This window comes from Olea europaea, unplaced genomic scaffold, assembly GCF_002742605.1.
Source record: "Olea europaea var. sylvestris unplaced genomic scaffold, O_europaea_v1 scaffold532, whole genome shotgun sequence".
NCBI classification, from domain to species: domain Eukaryota; kingdom Viridiplantae; phylum Streptophyta; class Magnoliopsida; order Lamiales; family Oleaceae; genus Olea; species Olea europaea.
The window spans coordinates 251,840-279,518 of record NW_019263644.1 but is presented as its reverse complement, the minus strand read 5'-3'; the positions used below and the strand labels follow the sequence as shown (position 1 = coordinate 279,518).

Sequence of the window (27,679 nt, the reverse complement as noted above, 5' to 3'; positions counted from 1 at the left end):
GGCAATTTGATTTTGAACCGTTCTATGAAGCTTGGGAAAGGTTTAAAGACTTGCTCAAACGGTGTCCTCAGCATGGTTATCAGAATTGGATATAGATCAAGATTTTTTACAACGGGCTAAATGGGCAGACCAGAACTATTGTGGATTTAGTTGTAGGAGGAACTCTAATGGCTAAAACAGCAGAAGCAGCATATGCTTTGCTAGATGACATAGCTATAAACTGCTATCAATGGCCAAGTGAAAGATCAAACACGAAGAAAGTAGCAGGAATGCATGAAGTAGATCCCATCATAGCATTAGCATCACTTACCAACCAAATAGTTTCACTCACTGCACAAGGAAATCATCAAAAAACAGATTCAATTATGGCCACTTCCTCAGTTCATCTGGAGACAGAAATGGTGAATGAACAACTTCAGTATGTGAATGATCGGAATTTCAATCAAAGGGGAAACTACTCAAGAAACAACTACTATCAGGGGTTCAATAATCAAGCGTTTGAGCAAAAGCCATCACTGGAAGATATTTTAGGAACCTTCATTTTGGAGACTAGATAAAGGTTCAACAAAGATAAGGCAAGACTTGACAACATTGAGAGACATATGACCAACTTGGGGGCTACAATGAAGAATTTAGAGGTACAGATTGGTTAGATAGCAACTGCAATACAATCTCAACAAAAAAGACAATTTCCCAGTGACGCAGAGGTTAACCCACGGGAATATTGCAATGCTATCACCCTAAGGAGTGGTAAAGCAGTTGAAGAATGCAAGCTTAGAGAGGTTGGGGTACCTACATCGGATCCCATACTTGCAAGGGAAAAGCAGACTGAAGGGCAGAAAACTGAGGCGGAGGCAACAAAGAAGATTTATAAGCCTCACTCAATTTCATTTTCGGACAACCCACCTATCTTGAATCCCCCACTACCATTCCCGCAAAAGTATTTGAATAAAGAGTTTGATGAAAAATTCGCAAAGTTTCTGGAGGTGTTCAAGAAAATCCACATCAACATTCCCTTTGCAGAAGCCTTAGCCCAAATGCCTAACTATGCCAAGTTCTTAAAGGAAGTGATGGAGGAATTTGAGAGTGTTAAGCTGATAGAGGAGTATAGTGCCATACTTCAGAAGAAGCTCCTTCACAAATTGAAAGATCTAGGCAGCTTCAACATCCCGTGCAATATTGGTGGTATCACATTTGATAGGGCACTATGTGACCTTGGAGCTAGCATAAACTTGATGCCCTTATCAGTGTTCAAAAAGCTGGGTCTTGGAGAAGTAAATCCCACAACCCTTACCTTGCAACTGGTGGACAGATCGATCACATATCCCAAAGGCATTATTGAAGATGTGTTGGTGAAGATTGATAAGTTCATCTTTCCAGTGGACTTTGTGGTGTTGGACATGGAAGAGGACGAGAAAGTACCGTTGATTCTTAGCCAACCTTTCCTAGTACTGGAAGAGCATTGATTGATGTGCAAGAAGGAAGGTTGACACTACAAGTTAATAAAAAGCAAGTAACTTTCAACATCCATCAATAAAAGAAAGCCCCGGAAAAAGGAAAAGTTGACACTTGCAAAATGATCCAATCGGCTGAAGTAATTGCAAGAAACGGAGAAAAAGGAGAATTATTTTATGATCCGTTGGTGCAATACATGGAAATTAGTTACTCAAAAAGGGATTCATCTATTGATGGTAATGACTCAGGAATGAAGAAAGCAGTGGATTTCATCTTAGCTCAAGAAGTTGACCCACCGACAAAAAAAAAGCTATGTAGATAGGCCTTTGAAACCTCCAAATATTACCAAACCAAAAAAGGTCTTGAAGGCCATATCGAGGTCAAAACAGCCTAAGCTTGTTCGCCATCTTACAATGAAGGAGAATACAAAGTCGAAGATAAAGTTCAGAAACAAGAGAAATGTGCCACCTGAGGATCCACCGTAGGCATTGCTATTGAGTCAAGTTAGTGACTATAAAGAAGCGCTTCTTGGAAGGCAACCCAAGCGTTCTTACCTTTTCACTTATTTTATTTTATTTCTTTTAAATTATAGGAGAGTTTATTTCATTTCAAAAAAGATTTTATTTAGGAATTCATCAGCCCTACCTCGTCTTCCCTAGGTCTTTGAGCAGTCAAGTTGGTTATTAGATATTCGAGCCAAGTAACACTTGTTCCGTGAATTTAATATCTACATTTTGAATTTTCAGAAACTTGATGTCGTGGAACAATCAAACCAATTGACGAAGAGTAATTGGATAAATATCAAGTTTGGGGGAAAAACTAGAAGAAGCATCATAACACCAGACCATCATTGGCAAATCAGACAATTCAGGGAAGTTTTCTTCCTTTTCTTTTAATTTAACATTGGGAACAATGTTTAGTTTAAGTTTGGGGGTGTATCATAAATTTTATAATTGCCTACATATTTTTTTATTATTTTTTGTATTTTGTATGATTTGTGTGCATTTTTTTAATTTTCTTATTAGTGTGCACTGTAAAAAAAAAAAAAAAAATTATATTTTGCATGCTTGTGTGAGTTAGATAGTCTTGCTGATATTGATTTGTATAATTGAGAACATGTGTTGATTTATGAATTGTAAGTTATGTGCTTGAGTTAGATTTTTGCTTATTCGTGTGAAAGGAAAATTATTTTTGCACGTGACTTGATTATAGCGGTGTGCGTGAGTGGGTTGATTCACGTTTATATGTTAGATTAGAAAACTTAGATACTAAACCCAAACAACCGTAAAACATCATTATACCATTAAACCAAATATAGGATGTTTAGATGATTGCACTGTTATAGGGAAACTTGGAGATAAATGTGGATTCCATGTGTACTAATTTTTGTGTGGACTGTCTGAGACTAATAGGATGAAAATTGGGTGAAAATCTTAAGTTAGAGATCGATTTTCGAGAATAATTGTTAAATAAGGGGCATTGCACTAATCACTGAAAAAAAGATCTCAATGAAGACAATCATAATAATTTCATTGTGCATCGTCTCTTCGTAGCTTTTATGACTCGAGTGATTAAGCCTGCAAGGATTTAAAATATGATGCCCTATAATCATCTGATTTGGGAGTCATCGGTCTAAAGCTCGCTACAGGGGTCATTTAGAAAGTTTAATGGAGAGACGTCCACACAAAAAATAATTAAATAATAAATTTATATTGAAAAAAATGGACATCACATGCACTAATTAAGCCCTAAACGCTTGTTTGAGAGGATTAGGCTTTTGATAAGGGATTAAGTAACTCGGTTGATTCTCGGAGGTTGAAGCAGTAAAAAATAAGGAGAATCCTCATTTGTTGATACAATTAGAGCTTGTTTGGGAGTGATTTTGAGAATTGATTGTTTGACCGTTAGGAGGAAAGTGGGGTCTACCTGTGAGAGAAGAAGTCAAATATGACCGCTGGAATAGTGAAATAACGGTCAAAAAATCGATTTTTTGGGTCAAAAAATCGCTCCCAAACAGGCCCTTAGTAAAATCTAACCAAACTTGAGCGGCGTAAGAAACTGGTATTAAAAATCCACCTTAGATTACACAATTGGGAAGAGAAAAGAAAACAAGTTTGAGGGTGTGAATCACACGAGCGAAATAAGAAAATATTTGACTTTTAAGGTCGGGAATTGAATCAACTTACTATTGTATAGCGTTACACTTAACTCTTCACACACACACACACGTTTTGCATTGAATATGTAAGAATTCAGCTTGTGCATTATAACGTTGAAGTGATTCATGACATCAATGCTATGTTTTTAATTTTGGGCTATAAAAACAAGATATCTAGCAAAAAAATTTGTTCTTACGTGATTCTGTAGGTTTTAATTGAGTTTGTGTGTTTGTTTGTTATTTTCTTTAGTTTGTGTTTGCTCGAGGACAAGCAAAATATTAAGTTTGAGGGTATTAATATTATTTTATTGAAAAATGTGCAATTGATAAGAAAAGAGAGAAAAATGATTTATAATTTAATGGGGGCCAAACAAAGACTTAAATTGTTTGCTATATTATCATTCTTTACCACAAATCCACATAATAAAATATTCTACAAACAAATCAATAAAGTTTTCCTACTTTTTAATCATACATTCTCAAAAAATGGAATTCAAAACTCTTTAATTTTTCAACTAATGGGTGTTAAACAGGGTCTTAGTTTTTTGTTTGGCAATTGAGAGCATGTTTGGTTTGAATTAAAATTTGATTTTAATCTAAATTAAAGTCAAACAATCAATATTAACCACATCTTTTGTAGGTCACAACACTTTTCAATCACACATTTCAAAATTTTTATTACAATAAACTAAAAAAAATCTAATTTTAATCTCCATCAAACACTCCGTGAGTATAGTTTTTTTTGTCCCATATTGAAAGTCCAATATTGAGTGCGTTTGACACCCATTTTTATGGGAAAATGAATTTTAGAATTGTAAATTGATAGAAAATGTCTGGATGAAAAATAAATGAAAGTTTTTTATTTACATGTAATATTATTTTAATTAAGAATGTGTAATTAAAAAGAAAAGAGAGAAAAATATATTTTGATAAAAATGAAAATCAAACGGAGCTATAGAAGCGGAGGGAGAATCACCATTAAAAGGATAAAAAATTTGGAAACAAATTAGACCTGGGCTTGTAATTGCAAAGCACAAACCCATCAAAACAGTTTAAAAATTGTATTAAAAAACTATTAAATGGTAAAATTGCACCCAAATTTTTGATTCACGGTTGAATTGGTCGATTTTATAGTTTGTTGAACGTATTTTTCTTTTCCGATTAATGTATTATGATCGGATTGAATTTGAGATTGGTTCAATGTTTCATCAATTGAACTAGTCCGGTAAGATCTTCATAACATTGGTTCCATCCTTCATTAAACTCCAAATAGGTCCTCCAACTTCCACATGCCTCAAATGACATCCATGAACTTCACGTAAATAGCAAATAAGTCCTCTTCCTTTCCTTTAACTCTATTCAAATCCTTCAACTTATAGGAAAGTCAATGTCAATCCTCTAATTTTCTAATTAACTCAAATTCCTTTTTCTTTTAGAAATCTCCAATTAAGGCCTCATTGATGTCACAAATTACTTCCTCAGTCTATCAAAAACTACTAATTTGATCTCTAACTATAATACAAATCTAATACATCCTTCGTATATCAGTAAACCCGAACATGCCCTTCATCCGCATACCTCAACTTTATGTAAGATCCAAATAAGTCCTCAATATATCCATTAATCTATTTACATCCTTCAAACTTAAGTAAATTCCAAGACAGGCCTCAAAATTTTGAATAAATGAGTTACTTCCTTCATCTTTTGGAAATCTCCAATCAAGGCCAAGAAGTTTTGGAGGTTATAAATTACATCCTCAAACTATTAGAAACTACAATTTGACCTCTAACCTATATCTTGATCTTTACGAGAACTTCAAAAAGGTCCTACAACTTCCCTATACCTCAATTTACATCCCTTAAACAAGTCTTATAATTTTTCTAATAACTCAAATACAGTCTTTTTCTTTTCACGAGTCTCCAATGCTAATGGACAACCAATCGTTATCCAATAAATATCTTGTGTGGGAGTGCGGATCTATGTCCAAAAGGAGAGGTCTATTAGCAAAGGAACCCCACTTCTTAGATAATTCACTTCTTGCCTTGCATTAGTTTTCATTTTGCATTATCTGGTCACTATTTTTAAGTTAGTGTTTCGTGAATGCATAGCAAACCTAATGTTCTCATTTGCTCGTTGATCGGTTCAAGTGTTTAAGGCATCAAAGTTTTGGATATCACAAATTATATCCTCAAACTATTGAAAACTTCTAATTTGACATCTAACTTGAAGATAATTCCAATTATACCATTTCTCTTTCCAACAACTCCAAAAAAGTAATCCAACTTCCATGTACCTCAAATTACATCCTCAGTTTTATGTGAAATCCAAATAAGTCGTCAATCTCTCCATAAACTCTATTTACATCCTTCATATTTCAATAAATTCCAAGTAAGTCCCCATGTATTAGAAAAACTCAATTACACCCTTCATGTTTTAGAAATCTCCAACAATGGCCTCAAAGTTTTAGATATCACAAATTACATCCTTGAATTATCAGAAACTACTAACTTGACCTCTAACTTTAAGATAAATCCAAATACATCCTTCATCTTTCTAAAAACTCTAAACAAGTCCTCCAACTCCCGTTTACCTCAAATTACGTCCCTTAACTAAATTCTAAATAAGTTTACCTTTCCATTACTTCTATTTACATCTTTCAACTCATAGCAACGTCCAAATAAGTCCTTTGATTCTCTAATAACTCAAATACATCCTTCTTCTTTCCAAAAACTCCAATTAAGGCCTCAAAGTTTCAATAGCACACTTTACATCCTTAAACTATCAAAAAAACTACCAATAAGAACTCTATCATTCAGATAAATCTAAACACGCCCTTAATCTTTGTATAAACTACAAACATGTAATCTAGTTTTTGTATCCTTTTGGTTAATTTTATGAAGTTACTTTCGTTAGTTAAAGGAGTTTTTAGAGAAAATTGGTCCAACGTGCCCTTTTCTAAATGCATTTTTGAATTAAGAAACTATTTTAAAATTTAATTTTCAAACAAAAATTAATACAACTAACTCCAAAAGAAGAAAAAGCAAAAGTAAAAGTAAAAATCGTGTCAAAGAGACTAGCCCCTGTTTGGCCCCCATTACGTGGAAAAATTAATGGGTGGAATAGTATTTTTTTGAAAAATGAGTGGTTGAAAAAGAAGGAAAATTTTTCGATTTACGTGTAATATTATTTTATGAAAGATTGTGTGGTTGAAAATAGGAGAGAGAAAAATGAAATGTAATGTAATGAAAATTAATGGGGCTCAAACGAGGGCTCCCCGTTTGACCCCCACCATTTTCTAGAAATGAAAATGGGCAGAATAATATTTTTTTGAAAAATAAGTGGTTGAAAATTGAGGAAAAATTTTCGATTTACATATAATATCATTTTATAGAAAATTGTGTGGTTGAAAATAGGATAAAGAAAAATGGAATGTAATGTAATTGAATTTAATGGGGGCCAAACAAGGGCTATGAGGGTGTTTGATATGCATTTTTATGTAAAAATGTATTTTAGAATAGTAAATTGATGCGAACTTTGTGGTTGAGAAATAAGGGAAAAAATTTATTTACGTGTAATATTATTTTAATAAAGAATGTGTGGTTGAAAAGAAGAGAGAAAAAAATAAATTTTGAAAAAAAAATGACCACCAAACGGAGCCTATATTACATACAAGTAGCATCAAAGGCCAAATGTGCTACTTCAATGTGATTTAAACAAATCATCAGTATTCAATCCCTCTCTTGCTGCTTCTAATCCTCACCGTCCATTCAAATTTCAAATGCGCTCAAGACTTACTGTTAACCGCCTCCGTTAAGTCTTCCCCATACCACCATTTTCACTCTTCAATTCGCCTAATCGACACTATCAAAACCCTCAGTTTCTCTGAATCTTTCTTTGTCCCATCATGCCTCCGAAGAAAGTCCCCTTAACCACCAGCAACAATGCCAACATTTTTCCACCCGAAACGGCTGCTGAAAAAACCATCGAGCAAACATACCAGAAAAAATCCAGCTCGAACACATTCTCCTCCGCCCTGACACCTATATCGGATCCATTGAGAAACACAGCCAGACTCTCTGGGTCTATGAAGAGAAACAAATGGTCCAGAAAGCCATCTCCTACGTCCCCGAACTTTACAAGTTTTTTGATGAAATTCTCGTCAATGCTGCCGACAACAAGCAGCGGGATCCGAAAATGAACTCCCTCAAGGTAACCATTGATGCCGAGGCCAACTGCATTAGCGTTTACAACAATGGTGATGGTGTGCCCGTGGAGATCCACCAGGAGGAAGGGGTTTATGTTCCCAAATTGATTTTTGGGCACTTGTTGACTAGAAGTAACTATGATGATCACGAGAAGAAGACTACTGGCGGAAGGAATGGATACGGAGCAAAACTTACTAATATTTTCTCCACGGAGTTCATAATTGAGACGGCTGATGGAAGGAGGCAGAGGAAGCACAAGCAGGTATATTCACATAGTGTTTTTTTCAATTGGATTTTATTTGATCGGAAACTCTTTTTTGGTATTGATTTTGTTGGTATTAACAGTCCCAAAACTTGAAGCAAAATCACAAAAATTAAAAGAACATGATGATTTTTCGCCCGTAGGCTCGGATGTTTACCCAAGAATGGGCTACGTCACCACGTTGAGCTTCCACCAAAGTGGTTAATGCTTTAATCCACTAGAAACCAACAATAAAGTGTCAATACAAGTTTACAAACTTCAGATCTACCAAAGATCAGCCCTTAGACCATATTTTTCTCTCACAGACACGAACGGCAGATTACACCAAGTAATAGTGCCTTACAGTTCACCAAAGAACAGACACAATCTCAACACAAATACACCAAGTTAGATCTCACCAAGAGCATCTAAAACAACTTAGAGATTGCAACCAAAAAAAACCAGGGGTTTTTAGAGAGAAGAAAAATTACAGAGAGCAAACACGAAGAACAAACCCTAGAAGACTCTCGAACAGGCGCAAATGAAAAGTCTAGGGTTAGTATAATGAAAAGCCAGATTCATCCAACGGTTCAGCCGACTCCACTTGGCACAATCTGCTCCGTCCAATCAAAATTGAATAGAATTGCATTTTTAGAGGAACACGAGTTTGCACAGAATGGGGGCAAACTCAGCTATTGGGTTCAATCATTGGGCCATAGGTGTTAAGCATTTTCTTAACAATCTCCACCTTGCTTGACACCTTTGGGTTTTATTGTGGACTAGAGGTTAACTCCTCCTTTGATATCATATGCTCTATGTACCTGCAAAAGAAATTTCAATTAGTAATAACATTTAGGAGATTTAAACAATCCCTAAATTTATATATAGGAAGTATTTTTGTTCCCATATCTGCTGGATTACACTTAGTGGAAATCTTTTCAATTTTTATAATCTCATTTTCTATAATGTCTCTTATAAAATGAAATTTGACATCTATGTGTTTTGTTCTATCATGAAAAACTGAATTTCTACTAAGATGTATAGCAGATTGGCTGTCAGAATGTATTAAAGCATCATTACCAGTAAAACCAATTTCATCCAACAGATTTTTCAACCAAATACCTTCCTTTACTGCATCTGTGGGTGCAATATATTCAGCCTCTGTAGATGACAGGGCTATTATCTTTTGCAGCTGTGATTTCCAACTTATGCAGGTGTCATTTAAGGTAAATACATATGCAGATGTTGATTTCCTATTATCACAATTACCAGCAAAATCAGAATCTACAAATCCTTTTAGTTTAATCCCAGTTTTCCTTTTTCCAAACATTATAGCAAAAGCAAGACCAGGCCTTTTGCAAACCTTAAGATATCTAAGTAGTCATTTCATGCATTCCCAGTGTTGTTCACCAGGATTACTCATATATCTACTTAATACACTTATAGCAACAGCAAGATCAGGCCTTGTGCAAACCATAATGTACATTACTGAACCTACATCATTTGCATAAGGGATTTTATCCATTCTATTTTTTTTTGTTTCAGTTTTAGGATAGTGTTCAGTAGAAAATTTAAAATGACTACCAAGTGGTAAGGTAACTTCTTTTGCTTTATCCATAACAAATTTATATAGAATTTTGGAAATATATGTCTCTTGAGTTAGAAATAGTATGTAGTCACTTCTATTTCTCCTAATTTCCATTCCTAAGATTCTTTTAGCTGATCCTAGGTCTTTCATTTCAAACTCTTGTTTTAACCCTTGCTTAATATTATTTATTTCAGTTACATCACACCCAACAAGTAACATATCATCAACATAAAGCAAGAGATAATAAGAATTAGGACCTCCACCACCTCTATAATAGAAGCAAGGATCATATTCACTTCTATTAAAATCAAGACCTTTTATGAAGGTATCAAACCTGATATACCACTGTCTAGGGGCCTGCTTCAGCCGATAGAGTGATTTTTGCAAAAGGCACACCCAGTTTTCCTTTCCCTTTTGTTCAAAACCTTTTGGTTGGGTCATGTAAATTTTTTCTTCTAAGTTACTATGTAAAAATGCAGTTTTTACATCTAAATGTTCTAGTTCAAAATCAAATTGTGAAACAATACAGAGAAGAATTCTTATAGAAGTGTATTTGACTACAGGAGAAAAAATTTCATTATAGTCAATTTCTTCTCTTTGGTTAAAGCCCTTTGCAACTAGTCTAGCCTTGAATCTAACATTTTCTTCTTTTGTGTCACTTTCTTTGATTTTATAAATCCATTTACAGTCAATGACCTTCTCCCCTTTAGGTTTGGTAACTAAGACCCAAGTCTTATTTTTTTCAAGTGATAGCATTTCATCTTTCATTGTTGCAAGCCAGGAATTTGAATTTTTCCCCCAATGGCCTCTTCATATGAATTAGGTTCATTGCCTAAAAAATTCTGAATGTTTAGGGCAGTGACAAGGTCTAATTCATTATATCTAGTAGGTGGTCTTATCTCCCTTCTTTCTCTATCTCTGGTAAGTTGATAGTCCTCTAAAGAATTTATTGGTGGAGCAAGTTCAGGTTCAGATTCAGGTTCAGGGATTATTTCCTGTTCATGAGTAGGCTCCACCTCAATCTGGTCTTAATTTCTAGGTCTGAGATAGCTGGAGAGATATCAGATTGAAGATATAAATCATTTTCATTAATTTGAGGGTCTGTAGGGACTTTTTCTTTAGTACAAGGCATGTTTGTTTCATTAAAAATGACATTCCTACTTATTATGACCCTATAACCTCCTTAACCTTTAACCCAGATTTTGTATCCTTTTACACCTTCCCCATATCCCAAAAAATATCTTTAATAGATCTAGGTTCAAGTTTGCCCTCATTTTGGTGTACATATGCTGCACCATCAAAAACTTTCAGTTTGGAATAATCAACTGGATGACCATTCCAAACATGGTCAGGTGTTTCATAATTCAAAGATTTTGTGGGGCATTTGTTTATTAAATATGATGCAGTTTTAACAGCTTCCTCCTAGAATAGTTTTGGAAGACCTGCACTAATTAGCATGCACCTAACTCTATTTAATAGGGTTCTATTCATCCTTTCTGCTAGACCATTTTGTTATGGGATATAGGTAACAGTCCTATGCCTTAAAATTCCATTGTTATTACAGAAATTATCAAATTCCTCATTGCAGAATTCAAGACCATTGTCAGTTCTGAGAGCTTTAACCTTTTTATTCACCTGATTTTCAATTAAGGTTTTCCATGTTATGAAGTTTTGAAAGGTATCAGATTTATTTTTCAAAAGAGTAACCCATGTCTTTCTTGAAAAATCATCAACAACCAGTAAATAATATTTGAAACCAGAATAGGTATTCACAGTAACTGGTCCCCACAGATCAGCATGCAGATATTCAAGTATAGACTTAGATTTTTGGACACCTGTGCCAAAGGGGAGTTTCCTTTGTTTTTCATAAATGCAATGTTCACAAAAAGACACTCTTTCAATTTTTTCATTTCCTAAGAGACCTTTTTTTTAAGAATGTGTAAACTCTTATCACTCACATGTCCTAACCTTCTATGCCATATTTCAGATTTATCAGGTTAAGATACTACTGTAGAAATTGGTTGACTGATTATTGGCAAGGTTTTTAAAACATAGATCCCATTGGATTTTTCAACACAAGCAAACTTTATAAAGTTCTTTTGTAAATTCAAAAAACCTTTGTTTATGGTTGTATCAAAACCTTCATCATCTAGTATACCTAAAGAGATCAGATTTCTCTTTAGTTTGGGAATGTATCTGATCTTGTTTAGAGTCAATACATTTCCATTTTCTAGTTTTAAAATAACTTTGGCAATACCTTTAATTTTGCAGGTAAAGTCATTTCCCAATATCGCTTGACCCCCGTTAATTTCAAGAAAATTAGTAAAGTATTCTTTGCAGGGTGTCATGTGAAATGTACACTCTGAATCAAGGATCCATTCATCCTTGACTATAGATTGACTAGTCACATAGACTTGTCCATTTGAGCCCGCAGCTTCCTCATAAGCAATTGCAGCTCCACCTTCAATTTTATTGATGTTTTTCAGTTCATCAATCCTTTTCATGTAGTCTTTTATAAAATGACCCATCTTTCCACAAAAGTAGCATTTCTTTCCTTTTGCCTTATTATTATTATAATTGAATTTGGCTTTACCTTTATGAAAATTTCCATTGTATTCTTTTGTTTTTTCAAAAATTTTATTTGAAAAGTTATTGTTGTTTTTTTTTGAATTGATTATTTCCTCTGACATTGTAACCAAAACCAACAGAGGAAGATTTGGATTCACTTTGAAACTCCAGTTCTTTATTTCTTAAAGAAGTAACAATAATCTCCACAGTAATGGAGGTTCTTCCATATTCAAGAGCATTTCTTAAATCTTTATATTTTTCAGGTAAATCAGATAATAAGGCTACTGCCTGTTGTTCATCAGAAAGTGTTTCACTACTGTTTGTGAGATCTTAAGTTAATTTGTTAAATCTGGCAAGATTTGCTTCAAGATCAAGATGTGAATCAAATTTGAAACTAAAGAATTGTTTCCAAATAACATTTATTGGGGAGTGATTTTGTTTTATAAAGTGATTCAAGTTTAGTCCAAATTCCTTCAGCAGTCTCAGTCTTGCCTACTTCTCTAATGACACTATCAGACAAATGCAGGAAAATCAAACTCCATGCAGTATCACTTTGTTCATTTCTTTTTCTTTCTATGACTTCTTCTTCCCAAGACTCATCCAGTGCTTTCACACACTTATGTTGCATCAAAAGTGTCTTCATCTTTTGACTCCAAAGAGTAAAATCCCCTTTTCCATTCCAAATTTCTATATCAACTTTAGTACTTGTCATTATTTTTAAAAATTTTTTTTAACAAACTTGATTGATCAAAGCAGATTGTGATATGCAATGTAAAAAAATTTATATGCACCAATGTATAAACAAAGTATTAGTGTGCAGATGACTCTCACACAAGTGCACAGGATATACAACGCAGTGAGCAGGTAAATCAGATAACCAATAAACCATAAAACAGTTATTTTCAGTCAACAAATTTAACATCTAATCTTGAAGAGGCCGTTAAACCCAGTCTCCTCAGATTCTAGGGTTCTCATATAAAACCCTAGACAAAGGTAGATCCAGGTGGGCCTTCAACCAAGAACAGTAGAGTTATTTGAAGAATCGAAAAAATTAGGTTTAGGGTTTAAAAAACTCGTTACCAGAATTGTCTCAGGCCAATAGTGTAAAATAGTGAATACCAGAACTATTTTACTTTCCAGCAGAAAATAGTGAGTCGAACGCTCACTGAAGTAGTACCACAAAGGTAATGGTTTTTAACCGTCAAGAAAAGCACCAATGAGCCAAGAACCGGATTATATATTAGATCGACGACGCTCTGATACCACTGTTGGTATTAATAGTCCCAAAACTTGAAGTAAAATCACAGAAATTAAAAGAACACGATAATTTTTCGCCCGTAAGCCCTGATGTATACCCAAGAATGGGCTACGTCACCACGTTGAGCTTCCACCGAAATGGTTAACGCTCTAATCCACTAGAAACCAACAATAGAGTGTCAATACAAGTTTACAAACTTCAGATCTACCAAAGATCAGCCCTCAAACCATGTTTTTCTCTCACAAACACGAACGGCAGATTACATCAAGTAATCGTGCCTTACAGTTCACCAAAGAACAGACACAATCTCAACACAAATACACCAAGCTAGATCTCACCAAGAGCATCTAAAACAACTCAAAGATCGCAACCAAAAAAACTAGGGGTTTTTATAGAGAAGAAAAATTACAGAGAGCAAACACGAAGAACAAACCCTAGAAGACTCTCGAACATGCGCAAAGGAAAATTCTAGGGTTAGTATAATGAAAAGCCAGATTCATCCAACGGTTCAACCGACTCCACTGGCACAATCTGCTCCGTCCAATTAAAATTGAATAGAATCGTATTTTTGGAGGAACACGAGTTTGCACAGAATGGGGGCAAACCGGGTCACAAGCTTGGGCTCAGCTATTGGGTTCAATCATTGGGCCATAGGTGTTAAACATTTTCTTAACAGATTTTTTATTCTAGGGTTTCTGGTATTTTTTGAATGTCGTAGAAACATCTTGGATTTTAGTTATTTTACACGGGGGTTTCTTGATTTTGTTAAATGAAGTTATTCTTTTCCTTTTACATTTCTCTCTTTCATGTATTTGATTATTCGGCATCGTGGAGTTTTTCTGTAAAATGCAAAATCCGGGTTAAATTTCTGAAGAGGACTTGAATTTTGCCATTTGTAGATTTAGAACTTATTTTAGATGACATATGTACAAAATATTTAATTTAAAATCATCTGCCTGATTCTTTGTATTTTGTTACCGTTATCTGATTCTTGAACGTCTCGAATCATTCATCTTTATTTCTCAATGTTGACCCTTGTTCTTCAATGTTTTATGTTATAGAGTTTAATCACTAAGCCTATGTTTGGCTCAGGTTTATAAACTGGTTATAAATCCCCAGGGTCACATTTTATCCACATATTTCACTATCCGCTGAACAGCTTATTTGGAAATTTGGAAGTTTGAATTTTCAAATTCTGAATTAAAATTTAAGGAAGCTTAGCCTACGAAGGTATACATTTCTAAATTGTATATATTTCTCACAAAATTTGAGTCCATTTTGTCCTTCCTTTATACGTTCAAAGATGGAATTGCCACTGTCATTACATTCCATGTGATTGCCCATCTAACACGTTCAAGGGAATTTTCGACATTTCTATATTCTATTGGGGGGGGCGGGGGAGGGGGGACGTGCACCCCGAGTATTTGAATTTTATAATACATGTCATTGGACAATGGGACCCACACTCAAAGCAAAAATAAGTGATTTTTTGAAAAAGCTCCACACACAAGCTTATCCACCAACATTTCTACCGATTTATAATTTAAACCGAGTATAAACACTTACCAAGCAAACCTTAAACATACATCACTCTTGATCACATGACATGCCTGATTCACTTATGATTTCACACTTGATTAAATTGCATTTCCAATTCGTGCTAATATTTTGTTACCTGAATTGTCATTGGATGCTGGTAATGATTTTGCTGACACGGTTCTTTTATAAAGGTTTTTTGTGGTAACATGGGAAATAAGACTCAGCCTGTTATATCAAAATGCAAAGACGGCGAGAATTGGACAAAGGCCACATTTAAGCCAGACTTAGCCAAGTTCAACATGACTCATCTGGAGGATGATGTTATTGCCCTGATGAAGAAGAGGGTGGTTGACATGGCAGGATGCCTTGGAAAGACTGTGAAAGTGGAACTGAATGGTGAAGACATTAGGGTCAAATCTTTTGGTGAATATTGCAACCTTTACTTGAAATATGCTTTCAGGTCCAGCCTAGATCTATCTCACTGTTTTGTCTCATTTTATCTGGATTGCTTCTTTTGGTCATTTTGAGATTACTAATGATATTATAATTTAGCAGAATAGAAGAGAAGGTAGATAGGTGGGAAGTTTGTGTAAGTCTGAGCGATGGACAATTTCAACAGGTATGAGAGTAAGAATTGTTTTCCAGGTTAAAATATAGTTACAATTGTAGTTGAGAACTTTTCTTCTTCGGTACTTGTGGAAAGGAAGGCAAAACTCATTTATGAGAAATAAAATTGTAAAGTTGCTAATACACCGGTTAATTTTACCAGGTCAGCTTTGTAAATTCGATTTCAACAATTAAGGGTGGGACACATGTGGATTATGTAACTAATCAGATAACAAATCATCTTGCTGAGTATGTTAACAAGTAGAAAAAGAATGCCAACCTCAAACCCCATTCCGTGATGAACCATTTGTGGGTGTTTGTTAATTGCCTTATTGACAATCCTCCTTTTGATTCTCAAACCAAAGAAACTTTGACGCTTCGCCAGAAAAACTTTGGTTCTGAATGTAAACTCTCAGATAAGTTCCTCAGTAAAGGTATGCGATTGTTACTTTTTCAAAATACCTGTTGTGTGATTACTTCGTTAGATGTTGGTAATGACATTCATTGGTTAACTCTGGACAGTGACAAATTCTGAGATAGTGAGCAATATCATGGAATGGGCAGAGTTCAAGGAGAAAAAAGACCTTAAGAAAACTGACGGAACAAAGAGCAAGAGAATATCTGGGCTTACAAAACTAGCTGATGCTAATGATGCTGGAGGGAGAAACTCTGAGAAATGTACCCTAATTTTCACAGAAGGAGATTTGGCAGCCACTCTTGCTGTAAGTATGCTCAAGAGTTTTGAAATATTCACTAGAAGATATTTATATTCGGAGCTAATTTTAATAGCTCTGAATCTTGCAGATTGCTGGACTATCAGTTGTGGGGCGAGATCACTATGGAGTGTTTCCCCTAAGGGGTAAATTGCTAAATGTTAGGGATGCAGGTACTAAGCAGATCAATGACAATGCTGAAATTCAGAACATCAAGAAGATTCTTGGATTGCAGCATAGCATGGTAACAGTACGACAGCATCAAATCTCTGAGATATGGCCACCTGATGATAATGACTGATCAGGTAATGTGGTCCTATTCTTGGCTAATTCCTTCCTTCATTTTTCATGCTACTCAATACTATAATGATGGGTGGACTTATCTACCAAAATTCAACTTTGTACATGTGCAGGATCATGATGGTTCCCATATCAAGGGGCTATTAATTAATTTCATCCACTCATTCTGGCCATCATTGCTCAAAATTCCTTCTTTTTTGGTTGAGTTCATTACACCGATTGTAAAGGTTTATATTACTGCATACTTGCCTCAATTCTAAAATTAATATGTGATGTATTCGATTTTTGTTTAAGTTTTTAATTGTGTTACACAGGCTACTCATAAGAATGGGGAGAAAAGGTCATTTTATACAATGCCCGAGTACGAATCATGGAAGGAAAGTTTGGGAGACGGAGCAAGAAGTTGGTCTATAAAATACTACAAGGTTTTATTCTTGATATATCATAATATATCAGATATATTAAGCCCTTGTTTGACTCCCCTTAAAACAAAACAATTTATTTTTCATATTCATTTTCAATCATGCATTCACATAATAAAATATTTTTCACGTAAACCCAAAATTTTTAACCATACACTATCCCAAAAAAATCACTATTCAAAATAATTTCCATTAAACAAGGGCTAAGCATTTTCAAGGCTTCTTTGTTTAAATTTATAATAAGACCTTGTTTGATTTTGATAAAAATTAATTTTTTCGTAAATTTTGATAAAATTTGTAGGTTTCATAAAATTTGTGGTTGAAAATGAATTTGAAAAAAAATGAGTTCTAAAACAGGGGCTAAAAAATGGTTATAGATTTGTACTGTATCAATTAATTTTGTTTTTGAATTTCCAACTTCATTGTAGGGGTTAGGAACAAGCACAGATAAGGAAGGGAAGGAGTACTTTAAGGATCTTGGGAAGCACAAGAAGGACTTTGTCTGGGCGGATGACCGTGATGGGGAGGCAATAGAACTTGCTTTCAGCAAGAAGAAGATAGAAGCCAGGAAAAATTGGCTTAGGCAGTTTGAGGTTGGGATCTGAGTACTGGATATCAGTTTAGCTTAGAAAAAATTTGATGGCTACTATTTATAACAATAGTGTGAAGGAATTTCTAAAACACTTCTGGCTTTCTTGTATTGCAGCCTGGCACTCACCTTGATCAGGAATCGTGACTTTGTCAACAAGGAACTTATACTGTTTTCAATAGCTGATCTTCAGAGATCAATTCCTTCCATGGTTGATGGATTGAAACCTGGTCAAAGAAAGATTCTTTTCTGTGCATTTAAGAGAAACTTTGTCCATGAAGCAAAAGTTGGCCAATTTGCTGGTTATGTATCTGAGCACTCAGCTTACCATCATGGTGAGCAGAGTCTTGCTAGTACCATTATCGGCATGGCTCAAAAATATGTGGGAAGCAACAACATAAATATTCTGAAACCGAATGGTCAATTTGGTACACGAAATCAGGTGAGATGTCAATATCTTTTTTGGCCCCAACCATTCAGTAAACTTTCAATTTGATCATGACACGTTAATATGAACTTGTGCAGGGTGGCAAAGATCATGCAAGTGCAAGATATATATTCACTCAGCTTTCTGCTATTACACGATTTCTATTTCCAAAGGATGATGACATTCTACTGGATTACCAAAATGAAGATGGGCAAACAATTGAACCTACTCGGTAAATTTTTGTGCAAGTTAGTGATGAAGGAGGAAGACCTGTTTGCCCATAATTGGAATGCTATTTTTTGTTTATGATCTAGGTATGTGCCAATCATACCATTGGTTCTGGTGAATGGAAGTGAAGGAATAGGGACGGGATGGAGTTCATTTGTCCCTAATTATAATCCACGTGACATTATTGCCAATGTGAGGCATATGTTGAATGATGAACCAATGGAGCCTATGGATCCATGGTATGATGGATTCAGAGGAACTATAGAGAAAACAGCAACAAAGGAAGCTGGGGCAACCTACACTGCTACTGGAATTATAGAGGAAGTCAGTGATACAACACTAAGGATTACAGAGCTTCCAGTTCGGAAGTGGACTCAGGATTACAAGGACTTTCTAGAGTCCCTTTATCCATTCATTGAGGTATTCTACATGTCCATATGAAGTTAATGTGTTTCGGAGTTAATAATCTAAACGAGGCTTGACTTTACATTTTCAGGAAGTGAGGGAGTACCATACTACTGATTCTGTGAATTTCGAGATTGATTTGTCTGAGGAGAATATGATGGTAGCCAAGCAAGAGGTCATTATGTCCAAACTGTGATGGAGGTTTTGTTCAGGAGCTTGACGATATATTGAGCACGACTACTGAAAATCATGACCAGAGACAGAGGCCGAGGTTTATGGAAGCTGTCTCGAATTTTCTCAGACAACAAATGACTGTTAGAAGCAACGTGACTGATGGCCGAGGGAGATCTGAAGAGGGTCCTCTGAATGGTAACTCATGGAATTCACTCCTAGTTTTTAGTGGTGATATGCCAGTAAGGATGCCTGACAGTGGTGGGCTCTTAGAGTTTCTTAACGACGCTCTTGGATTTAGACAAGAGAATGGTGGCGATTACTTTATCGGCCCTGGAGTGGAAGAATTTTTTGAGCACATTACGAGCAACAATCAAAATGTTCCTCCTCCAGCTTCAAGATCCTTCATTGATGCCCTGCCGACAATCAAGATTTCAAGAAAGCTTGTCCGTTCTGATTCGACCTGTGCTGTTTGCAAAGAAAAATTCGAATTGGGTTCACGAGTGACAAAGTTACCTTGCAAACATCTATATCACTCGGACTGCATTGTTCCGTGGCTACTACAACGCAGTTCGTGCCCAGTTTGTCGCCAGGAGCTAACTCCTCAGCAATCAAGTAACGGGTGCAATAATTACCATTCTAGGGGACAAAATAGAAGCTGGAGCAGGAGATTTGGTAGTCGAGAGAACAGAACTGAGAATCCAGGCAGGAGGAGAAGATGGTCTTTCTTATGGCCTTTTGGATCATCTCGCTCCGAATCTGGCCATAATGGAACAGCCGAACCTAGTTCAGTCGTCTACCACGAACATAACCAACACTCGGAGAACTCGCATTGGCCTTTTGAATATTAAGGTCACTCAATTTCAAGAATTTCCTGCTCTCTTATTCTTTGTAATCATAATGTTCCACACTTCGACCGGCTCTAGTTGAGCAACTAGATCTGCTGTGGAAAAGTAAGCGTTCCATTCATAGTTTCGTCTACTGACTGGAATTTGTCTCATAATGGCCAATCAAAAGCACTCTTAATGTATATGCACTTTCGATTCTCTTCATATTGCTGCTCTGGCCTCTCTTTCAGTATCTAGTTTTAGTCATCGTTAACAGCTTTTGTGCGTGTCACAGTATCCCGTTTCTCGAGGCTCAAGGCTACGTTTCTCTTGAGCTTCCGTTTAATTTCTCATTGAAAAAGAAAGTAACTGATATAGTGTGTCTGCAGTTTCCATGTCGAAGTCTATAATTGTATGCTGCCTGTGATTTTTGTTTCGTTTTAAGAACTTGAACTGCAAGAATTGTACTTGAGCCAAAATGTTATATCCCAGCCAGGGCCGGGGCCTTTATGCTAATTTCAAATATGAGGTCCATATATTTTTAACATTTTTACGTAAAGTTTTAATATAATTATAAAGAATTTAATATAAACAACTAAATTCCAAAAATTTAAAGGGAAAATTAACAAAATGTCAAATTTCAACATGCAATACAAATAATAAGTGAAGTTCGACAAACGGAATTACAATGCAATAGGAAAATGATCTGTTTGTTTCTTTGATTATTTTTTCACTGCAATTATTACAAATAAAATTGAATATACATTTGAGTGATTTACGTACAAAATTGGAGAATATTGACTGCAAGAGATTTTATAACAAAATAATGAAAATGACAATCAAATACAAATGAACTTCTAATTTTATATTAATTCATAAGAAATTAACTTACAAATAAGAAGTATTTCGTTGAACACGGATAATGAATTATTAAATTCAAAGTACTTTCACCAAATATCTTAAAAGACTTCATGAGACTAAAACAAAACAATATTACTCCATAGTGTGTGTTTAGAAGATAAGAAAAAGAAAGAAACATGTAAAATTGTAATAATAGCGGTTGGATCAAATTAATCTACTAAATTGAATTTTCAAAATTTTAATTTAAAAGGAGATAATTTATTTCTTATAGGGCTAAAAAATAATGTTGTCTGACTGTTGGACGTTGAATTTGAAAAGATAGAAAAAAACCTTTTGCTTAGTTAAGAAAAAAAATGAATGCTTGGAAGATAAATGATCAAATTGGTTATAAAGAGATAAAGTAATGTTTGTTATATATTTATATGATAAATAATTGTTAAGTGACAAGTTTTTTTGCTATTTATTTTAAAGATTTTTGTATTTTCAAATTTTATTAGTTTGTTGTGTTTGCATATGATGATTTTGTTTTATAAAATTTCATAAATATAATTTTAATTTTTCTTCAACCAACCAATTAATTTTACATAATTTGAGACTCTCATCCAAGTGGGACCTTAAGTATCGCCTACAGGGCTGCCACTGCTCCCAACATGGACTTGATCGAAGGCCCTAACTAGTAATGTAAATAAGAAGCGGTCACACCTTAATACCTTATACACACTTAAGCCGAACATTCGTTGTCCTATTTCTTAATTAAAGTTGGCATTGATCATTTTCTCGAATTAGATGCATTTCTAGACAGTGTTGTCCTCTTTCTCGATCCACATTCTTCAGGGAATTTTTTTTAATGAAATGAACTTTTATTAACTTTTCAATCATACATTTTATTAACTTTTAACAAAAATTACTAAAAATTAGGGCTGTAAGCAAAAACCGTCAAACCAGAAAATCAAATCGAAACCGCATTTTAGAACACGTCGGTTTGGTGCCACGTGGACTCGGTCAACGAAATGTTTTGAACCAAACCAAACTGGTCAAAATGGTTTGGTTTAAGTTTGAGAATTTTGATTGCGGTTTAAAACCAAACCGAACCAGCGAAAAAATATATAAAAATAAAAACATGAAATTTTTTGAAAATTCATCCAAATATGTAAAATTTAATAGTTTTGTCATTTGTGGGTATTTTTGTCGATTTCTAATTTTCTAATACAGATATATTATTATTGTCCAATAATCCTAATTTATATTTAATAATTTCAAAACTAACATAATATATCAAAAGTCATTTTCCTCTTCATAATTTAAATGAACTTCAGCCAACACCCAACACAGTCTTGAGCCACCAAGATCCCACACTTCTTTTTTCATATTTTTCATGCCTTTTCAAAGTTGAATTGAAGTCCATTATACCAAATCGAAGACAAAGAAATTATAGACTTTCGGTGATAATATTTGCTATGAATAAAGTTTCAAATCAATAATTTTTTTGTAGCAAACTAAGGTAAGAATCTGAAATTAAATATATTTCGTAACATCATACAAACGTAAATTTGTGTAATTGTTATATTTAGATATTATAAACAATTGCTTTATTATTATGATTAGTTATTCTTTTTGTCTAACCATTATCTTTTTTTTTTTATATATGATGATCACGAGGTCTCGTTGGGTATCATTATACTTTTGAGGCCTTATATCTAGTTTAGTAGACTTGTATTGTAACGCTATTATATCGTTATTTGTTTAAAAAAAGTGAACAAAAATGAAAAAAACTATGTTTTAGTTTATTATGATTTCACTTTGATTTAATTGATATTTAAATTTATAGTAGACATTTTTTGAGTCATATATTTCATATCCTCATAATGAGAAAATTGACAGTTGGAGAAAAGGCTTGCTCCTACACATTAAACAACAGGTCAGCAAAGACGATTGAACTTGTAGTATAACGATCCAACTTTTTATTTTTTTGTCCCAAAAATTTAGTTCAAACAAGGATTTAATTTGTTTTAGATTTATTGCTAATAAGATATAAATATATGTTGAATTCAATGAATTAATAACATAAAAATAAACAGGCAAAAAAATATATGACAAAATCAACGATTTAAAACTGGACCTCACAGTTAGATTTCAGTTTGAAGTTTTTTCAAACAGTTCAAAATGATTTGATTTATGTTTGAATTTTTCTCAAACTAATTTAAACAGTTTGATTTGAAAATTTGTCAAAAATCGATAAAACCGGACCGCTTACACCCCTACTAAAAATACTGACTTTTAGCTAAACCAAATAGGGGCTAACATGATTAAACATGTTCATAGCAGACCACGTACTCATACTGTACTTGAGAACAAACAAGAACTGAAAAATAAAAAGAAAAACCACGGCAGTTTGGATATCGATATTTCATCTTTTCAAGTACATTCATATGAAAAAGGTACTCTCCACTTCAAAACACAATTTATGCAACATGATGCCCTAAAAAGAGTAAATGAGCTGCATGTAAAGTTTTTCTAGTTTGTGAGCTCCATGATAGCAGAGACAATGTCTCCATCAGACTCCTTGAGAGCTTTGACAGCCCGAGCTCTTGAAACCCCAGCTTGAGTCATCACCAGCTCTATATCCTTCGGTTCAACACCAGTTTCATCTACGTCTTCATCATCCAGAGCAACTGTCACTGGCTCAGGCTTTGGAGCAATATTGCTGACATTAGGAGCCTTGAACTGCTCGGCAGCTTGTGTCTGCAACTGTGAACTCAAATCCTCAATCTTTGCCTCACCAAAGATGATGTACGTGTCTGAATTGGGGCTCTTGAATACATCTGGCTTCGAGATGACAAACAGGATCTGAAACACGAGTATCGGAAAAACATAAGTCTCAGTTGACACATAAGGTTAGACACATAAGGTTATGGTCAGAGTCAGGGGCCTTCAAAAAGTCAATTAGAAAAAAACTATCAAAGAAAACAAGTGAAAAGACAGACGTTCTTGCTCTTCTTAACAGTTACACGGCTGACCCCAGGGATGGGCTTCATTCCTAGTTTTAGCATAGCCTTGCGACTCTTTTTCTCACTGCGGCTCTGCTTTGACCTACCACTGGCATCTCCATCTCCTGTCAAGAGTTACCAGTATTATATTCATTGATCAAAACACAAAATTGTGCCTCTACTTTTAAGGACGGACTAAAATATAAAATGAATAATTGAGTTTTAGCTCGTCCATACAGACCGCTCAGACTAATAAAACCAGGGGACTATCCTGGAAATGCAATAACAGGTTTAGTAGGCATATTTGCTCAAATGATACATTTTGATATCTAGTTTTCCACCTACAAGTGAATCAAATCATGAATTTTAACAAAGTGCAAATAGAGTTTATAACGGCTTTGCATGCATTCTAGGTGGAAGGTGGCTCAAAAATATTTGAGCTTTCTCTTCATGTCTTTTGGGCAAGAACAGTTGAAGCTGCACATCCTACAGTTGTATTGGAAGTTTTAATGCGGAAAAGTTTTACCTTTCAACCACTTTAGCAGTACGCTTGGATGAACTTTGAACCAGTTCTTTTACATATTTCATTTTAACAAGATTGCGTACCAAAACTAAAGGATTGCCAAACTGGACACTGAAAACCAATTGCATAACCCAAGGTATGCACAAATTAGCTCTAATTCACTCAGTAGAAACCATTTCTTTTTCCATTAGAAGAAATAAAATAGATAAATAGGGTATCATTCAGTAAACGAAAAAGGAGAGAAACCTTGATGCTTTTAACATTATATGAAAATATACATATAATGTTTAAATAGCATAAGGAATAATCAAGATTTTCCCCATATCAAATAACTATCAAGAGTTAAAGAGTTCAGTGCATATAATTTCCACAAACTCATGAGGGACGCTTAAACCAAATAATAATCATCTTGAGGGATATGTATATGTTCCACAACATTGACTTTCAACCACTGAGCTTCAGTAATACAACGCATGTGATAGATTTATAAATCAAGATTTGCAGAACCTGGACCACAGAGTCACAGTAATGAGTCATGGTTGTAAACATACCTTCAGCACCTTCTTCATGATCATCCTCTTCATCATCTTCTTCATCGTCATCATCATCATCCTCAATTATTGGCTCTTCCTGCTGCAACAATAAGTGAAACTCAATAAATAATCTATTTTTTGCTGCATGTGTGTCCCTTTTTGTACACACACACACACATATATAGAGGGAGCAGGGAGCCGGAATTAATTATATCCTACGACACAAACAAATACTTGAAGGCAATCAAATGAGAGGTCTCCATTGCTCCAGCATTAGTACCTTACCACCCCAGAGGCATGTATAGAAACATAAATGAAGTGGCCCTTGAACTTTATATGGCTCTGAATTGGTTCCTTTGAACCATTTTTAGCATGCAAATGTGTCATGCACAGAACAATATAGCACCACTCCTATATATCCATATTCACACGAAGACTCAAACGCATAAGTTAGAAATTAGAAGTTGCGAAATTTGTATGGCATAAGCGATATAACAAAGCGCAATCGGAGAATTGAACTCAACAGATCCTTCAAAGTGGAGCAACAGAAATAGCTATCAAAGAAGCAGTGATAGAGAAATGTCAACTAAGGGCCTACTTGGGAGTTTTTTTTTTTTTTACCGATTTTGATCGATTTTGGGTGGCGCCGTTTATGAGGGGGTTGGAAAAACTGGTGATCGTTTGTTTTTTAGACACCATATACCGATTCGATCCGAGCTCTTGGAATTGAAAAAACCGGTGATTGTTAGTTTTTTTTTAGACACCATTCTCTCAACCCATCAAATTGGCAGGTTTTGATAGTTTCTCATATTCTCTTCTAATTTTAACCTTTATAAAATAATTATTTCCAACCAACATATTTTCTTCAAAACTAACTTGTAAATAAAAATATATTAACTAAAAAATTATTCTTAAGCAAAAAAATTAAATTATAATTAAAAAATTACTTATAAGATTAAAAAAAAAAAAAATCCCATTATAATTAAAAATTACTTATGGTAAAAAATCACTCTAATGTGAAAAATTGTTTATAAAATAATAATACTACTAATAAAACAAAACTTCACTTATAAAAATTCAAAATTTACTTATAAGTAAATATTAACTTAAAATTTTAGGTAAATATTTAAATTCATTTAATTTTTTAAGTTAAATATTAACTTAAATATTAACTTATATGAAAAAAAAAATTATCTATAAATAAAATATCACTTATGAGATAAAAATTCCATATATGTTCTTTTAAAAAACTTTCAAAACCGATGGATAATAGACTCCCATGCATAAGTTGGACAGTTTTAAAAATTACTAATAAACCACTTAAAATCAATTCACTCATAAACACTCAAAACTGGTACTTTAGACAATGCTCATAATCAGTATGTCGAAACACCAAAGCAGGCCCTAAGGATATTTGTTCCCAATGTAATTAGTCCTCCTTGCAGGTGTTATTGATAGGCAACACGGGCTAAAAACATTGTGCATATGGAATAAGATACACCATTTAAGATACCATACAAATCCAAAACAAGGAAAAAAATCACATTATGCAACAAAATTGTACCTCAAAACAACATATCTTTTCGATCATTACAGTAATGCTAGTAAGATGACCTGCTATGGGCAATGTAAGAACCACACACATACAATAAAATTAAAATAAGAGTAATGGGATATTCTGTATGTTATCTGGACAAATGCTAGATTTTCTTTTGCAAACAATATATTAATCTATGTTCAACGAAGATTATTTTACAAAGCCAACCAATTCATTGTAATCAGACCACAGCACTAAAATATTAGATTTGGTTTTTATAAGCCTTTTTGTTTGACTACACTAATCCGAGAAAACCAGGGTGTGCATTAGACAAGAAACAGATACTAGAAGCTGTAAGAGTAACATCGTAGCAGAAGACAGGTGTCATATGAAAATTGCAATAAAATGTTGCATGGCATTAGGAGTAATAGTTAATGAATCCGTAAACTAGAAGCTGTAAGAGTAACATCGTAGCAGAAGACAGGTGTCATATGAAAATTGCAATAAAATGTTGCATGGCATTAGGAGTAATAGTTAATGAATCCGTAAACTGCACAATCCGTGCCATTCTTAAGATTTAATGAATATTAAATTGGAAATGTAATATAGTAGGTAATTGATTCATGGATGTGCATTCCACCTTAACAAAAATAGATGAAACCTCCTGGACAATCGTAGAAATCCAGGAAGATTCAATATAAATATTATAAAAAAATTTAAATAAAAAATTGGAACGGATGTAAACTAAATATAATCATTTCTTAGTCACTCACTTGTTCCATACTTATGCTTCCTGAGATTTTACATTTCTTCTTTAAATTCAATCAATTGCAAAACCATTGACATATCCGCTCTCTTCTCTTTGTATTCTATCCTTCAGTTTACTTACAAACTAAGTCTAACCTTTTAATACACACACAAGCCTTCCAATTGCTTTACTTTCATCAAAGCATTTATGCTTTATCTGATACAAATCATACTCAGCTTTGCCTTTTCTTTTTCCATTTTTTTTTTGGCAAAAATTAAACTAAAATAAACAATTTAAATTGACACAAAAAAAAATTTAATACCCAAAAAGCTAATAAAGTCTAAAACCCAATGATATTCAAAGTCTCATACAATCAGTGTCTCGGAGTGTGTGTGATAGAGAGAGAGAGAGAGAGAGAGAGAGAGATTTACATCGAGCTTTTGTTGTTCAAGCTGAGCGGCCATGATTTCCTCTTGCGATTGAGCGGTCATGATTGGTTATCGGCGAGAGATGGGAGAGAGTTTGGGCCGAGAAGACGACGACAGGCTTAAAACCCTAGATATTTAGAGGGTAATAAAGAATGCAATATGACTTTACAGGTGGAAAGCTGTAAGAAAATGGGGAATAAATTCTTCAATTTTGTTGCTCTTCCTTTCTTTTCTTCTAATTTTTTGCATTTTCTTTTATTTTTTGTTTTCCATTATTCATATATGTTAGGGATGCCGTTTTCGATTTTTCAAACGGAAAACGCTTTCTTTTCCATTTTTGAAAATGAATTTTGGAAAAAAAA

The 27,679-nt window shown here is 34.3% G+C and overlaps 4 protein-coding genes across 5 annotated transcripts; 3 read left to right on the top strand and 1 right to left on the bottom strand.

Moving 5' to 3' along the window:
- Positions 1–602: 602 nt before the first annotated feature.
- On the top strand, positions 603–1,466 carry LOC111388857. Its single transcript, XM_023013668.1, has 2 exons — positions 603–648; positions 706–1,466. Exons 1-2 carry the CDS (start codon positions 603–605, stop codon positions 1,464–1,466), a joined length of 807 nt encoding a protein of 268 aa, XP_022869436.1.
- A 5,869-nt stretch (positions 1,467–7,335) lies between these two features.
- On the top strand, positions 7,336–18,898 carry LOC111388856 (DNA topoisomerase 2-like). The gene is given in 16 exon segments (XM_023013667.1): positions 7,336–7,617; positions 7,620–8,080; positions 15,204–15,472; positions 15,568–15,631; positions 15,782–16,052; positions 16,141–16,340; positions 16,423–16,578; positions 16,580–16,636; positions 16,745–16,858; positions 16,946–17,056; positions 17,482–17,646; positions 17,760–17,785; positions 17,787–18,084; positions 18,168–18,301; positions 18,384–18,717; positions 18,794–18,898. Coding segments are annotated over 16 exon segments (2,865 nt in total). The 5' UTR covers positions 7,336–7,517.
- Positions 18,899–18,977: 79 nt separating this feature from the next.
- LOC111388855 (probable E3 ubiquitin-protein ligase RHC1A) lies at positions 18,978–19,724 on the top strand. Its single transcript, XM_023013665.1, has one exon. The coding sequence runs from the start codon at positions 18,978–18,980 to the stop codon at positions 19,722–19,724; it is 747 nt and encodes a 248-aa protein (XP_022869433.1).
- Positions 19,725–22,924: 3,200 nt separating this feature from the next.
- LOC111388862 (nascent polypeptide-associated complex subunit alpha-like protein 3) lies at positions 22,925–27,561 on the bottom strand. 2 transcript variants are annotated; one of them, XM_023013674.1, is made up of 4 exons: positions 27,321–27,561; positions 24,623–24,704; positions 23,546–23,673; positions 22,925–23,408 (listed from the first exon to the last, which is right to left on the bottom strand). In XM_023013674.1, the coding sequence occupies exons 1-4, from the start codon at positions 27,378–27,380 to the stop codon at positions 23,076–23,078; spliced, it is 603 nt and encodes a 200-aa protein (XP_022869442.1). In that variant the 5' UTR covers positions 27,381–27,561; the 3' UTR covers positions 22,925–23,075. The 2 variants fall into 2 exon arrangements, with proteins under 2 accessions (XP_022869442.1, XP_022869443.1); XM_023013675.1 differs by having other exon boundaries at positions 24,623–24,701; positions 27,321–27,474.
- Positions 27,562–27,679: the final 118 nt, after the last annotated feature.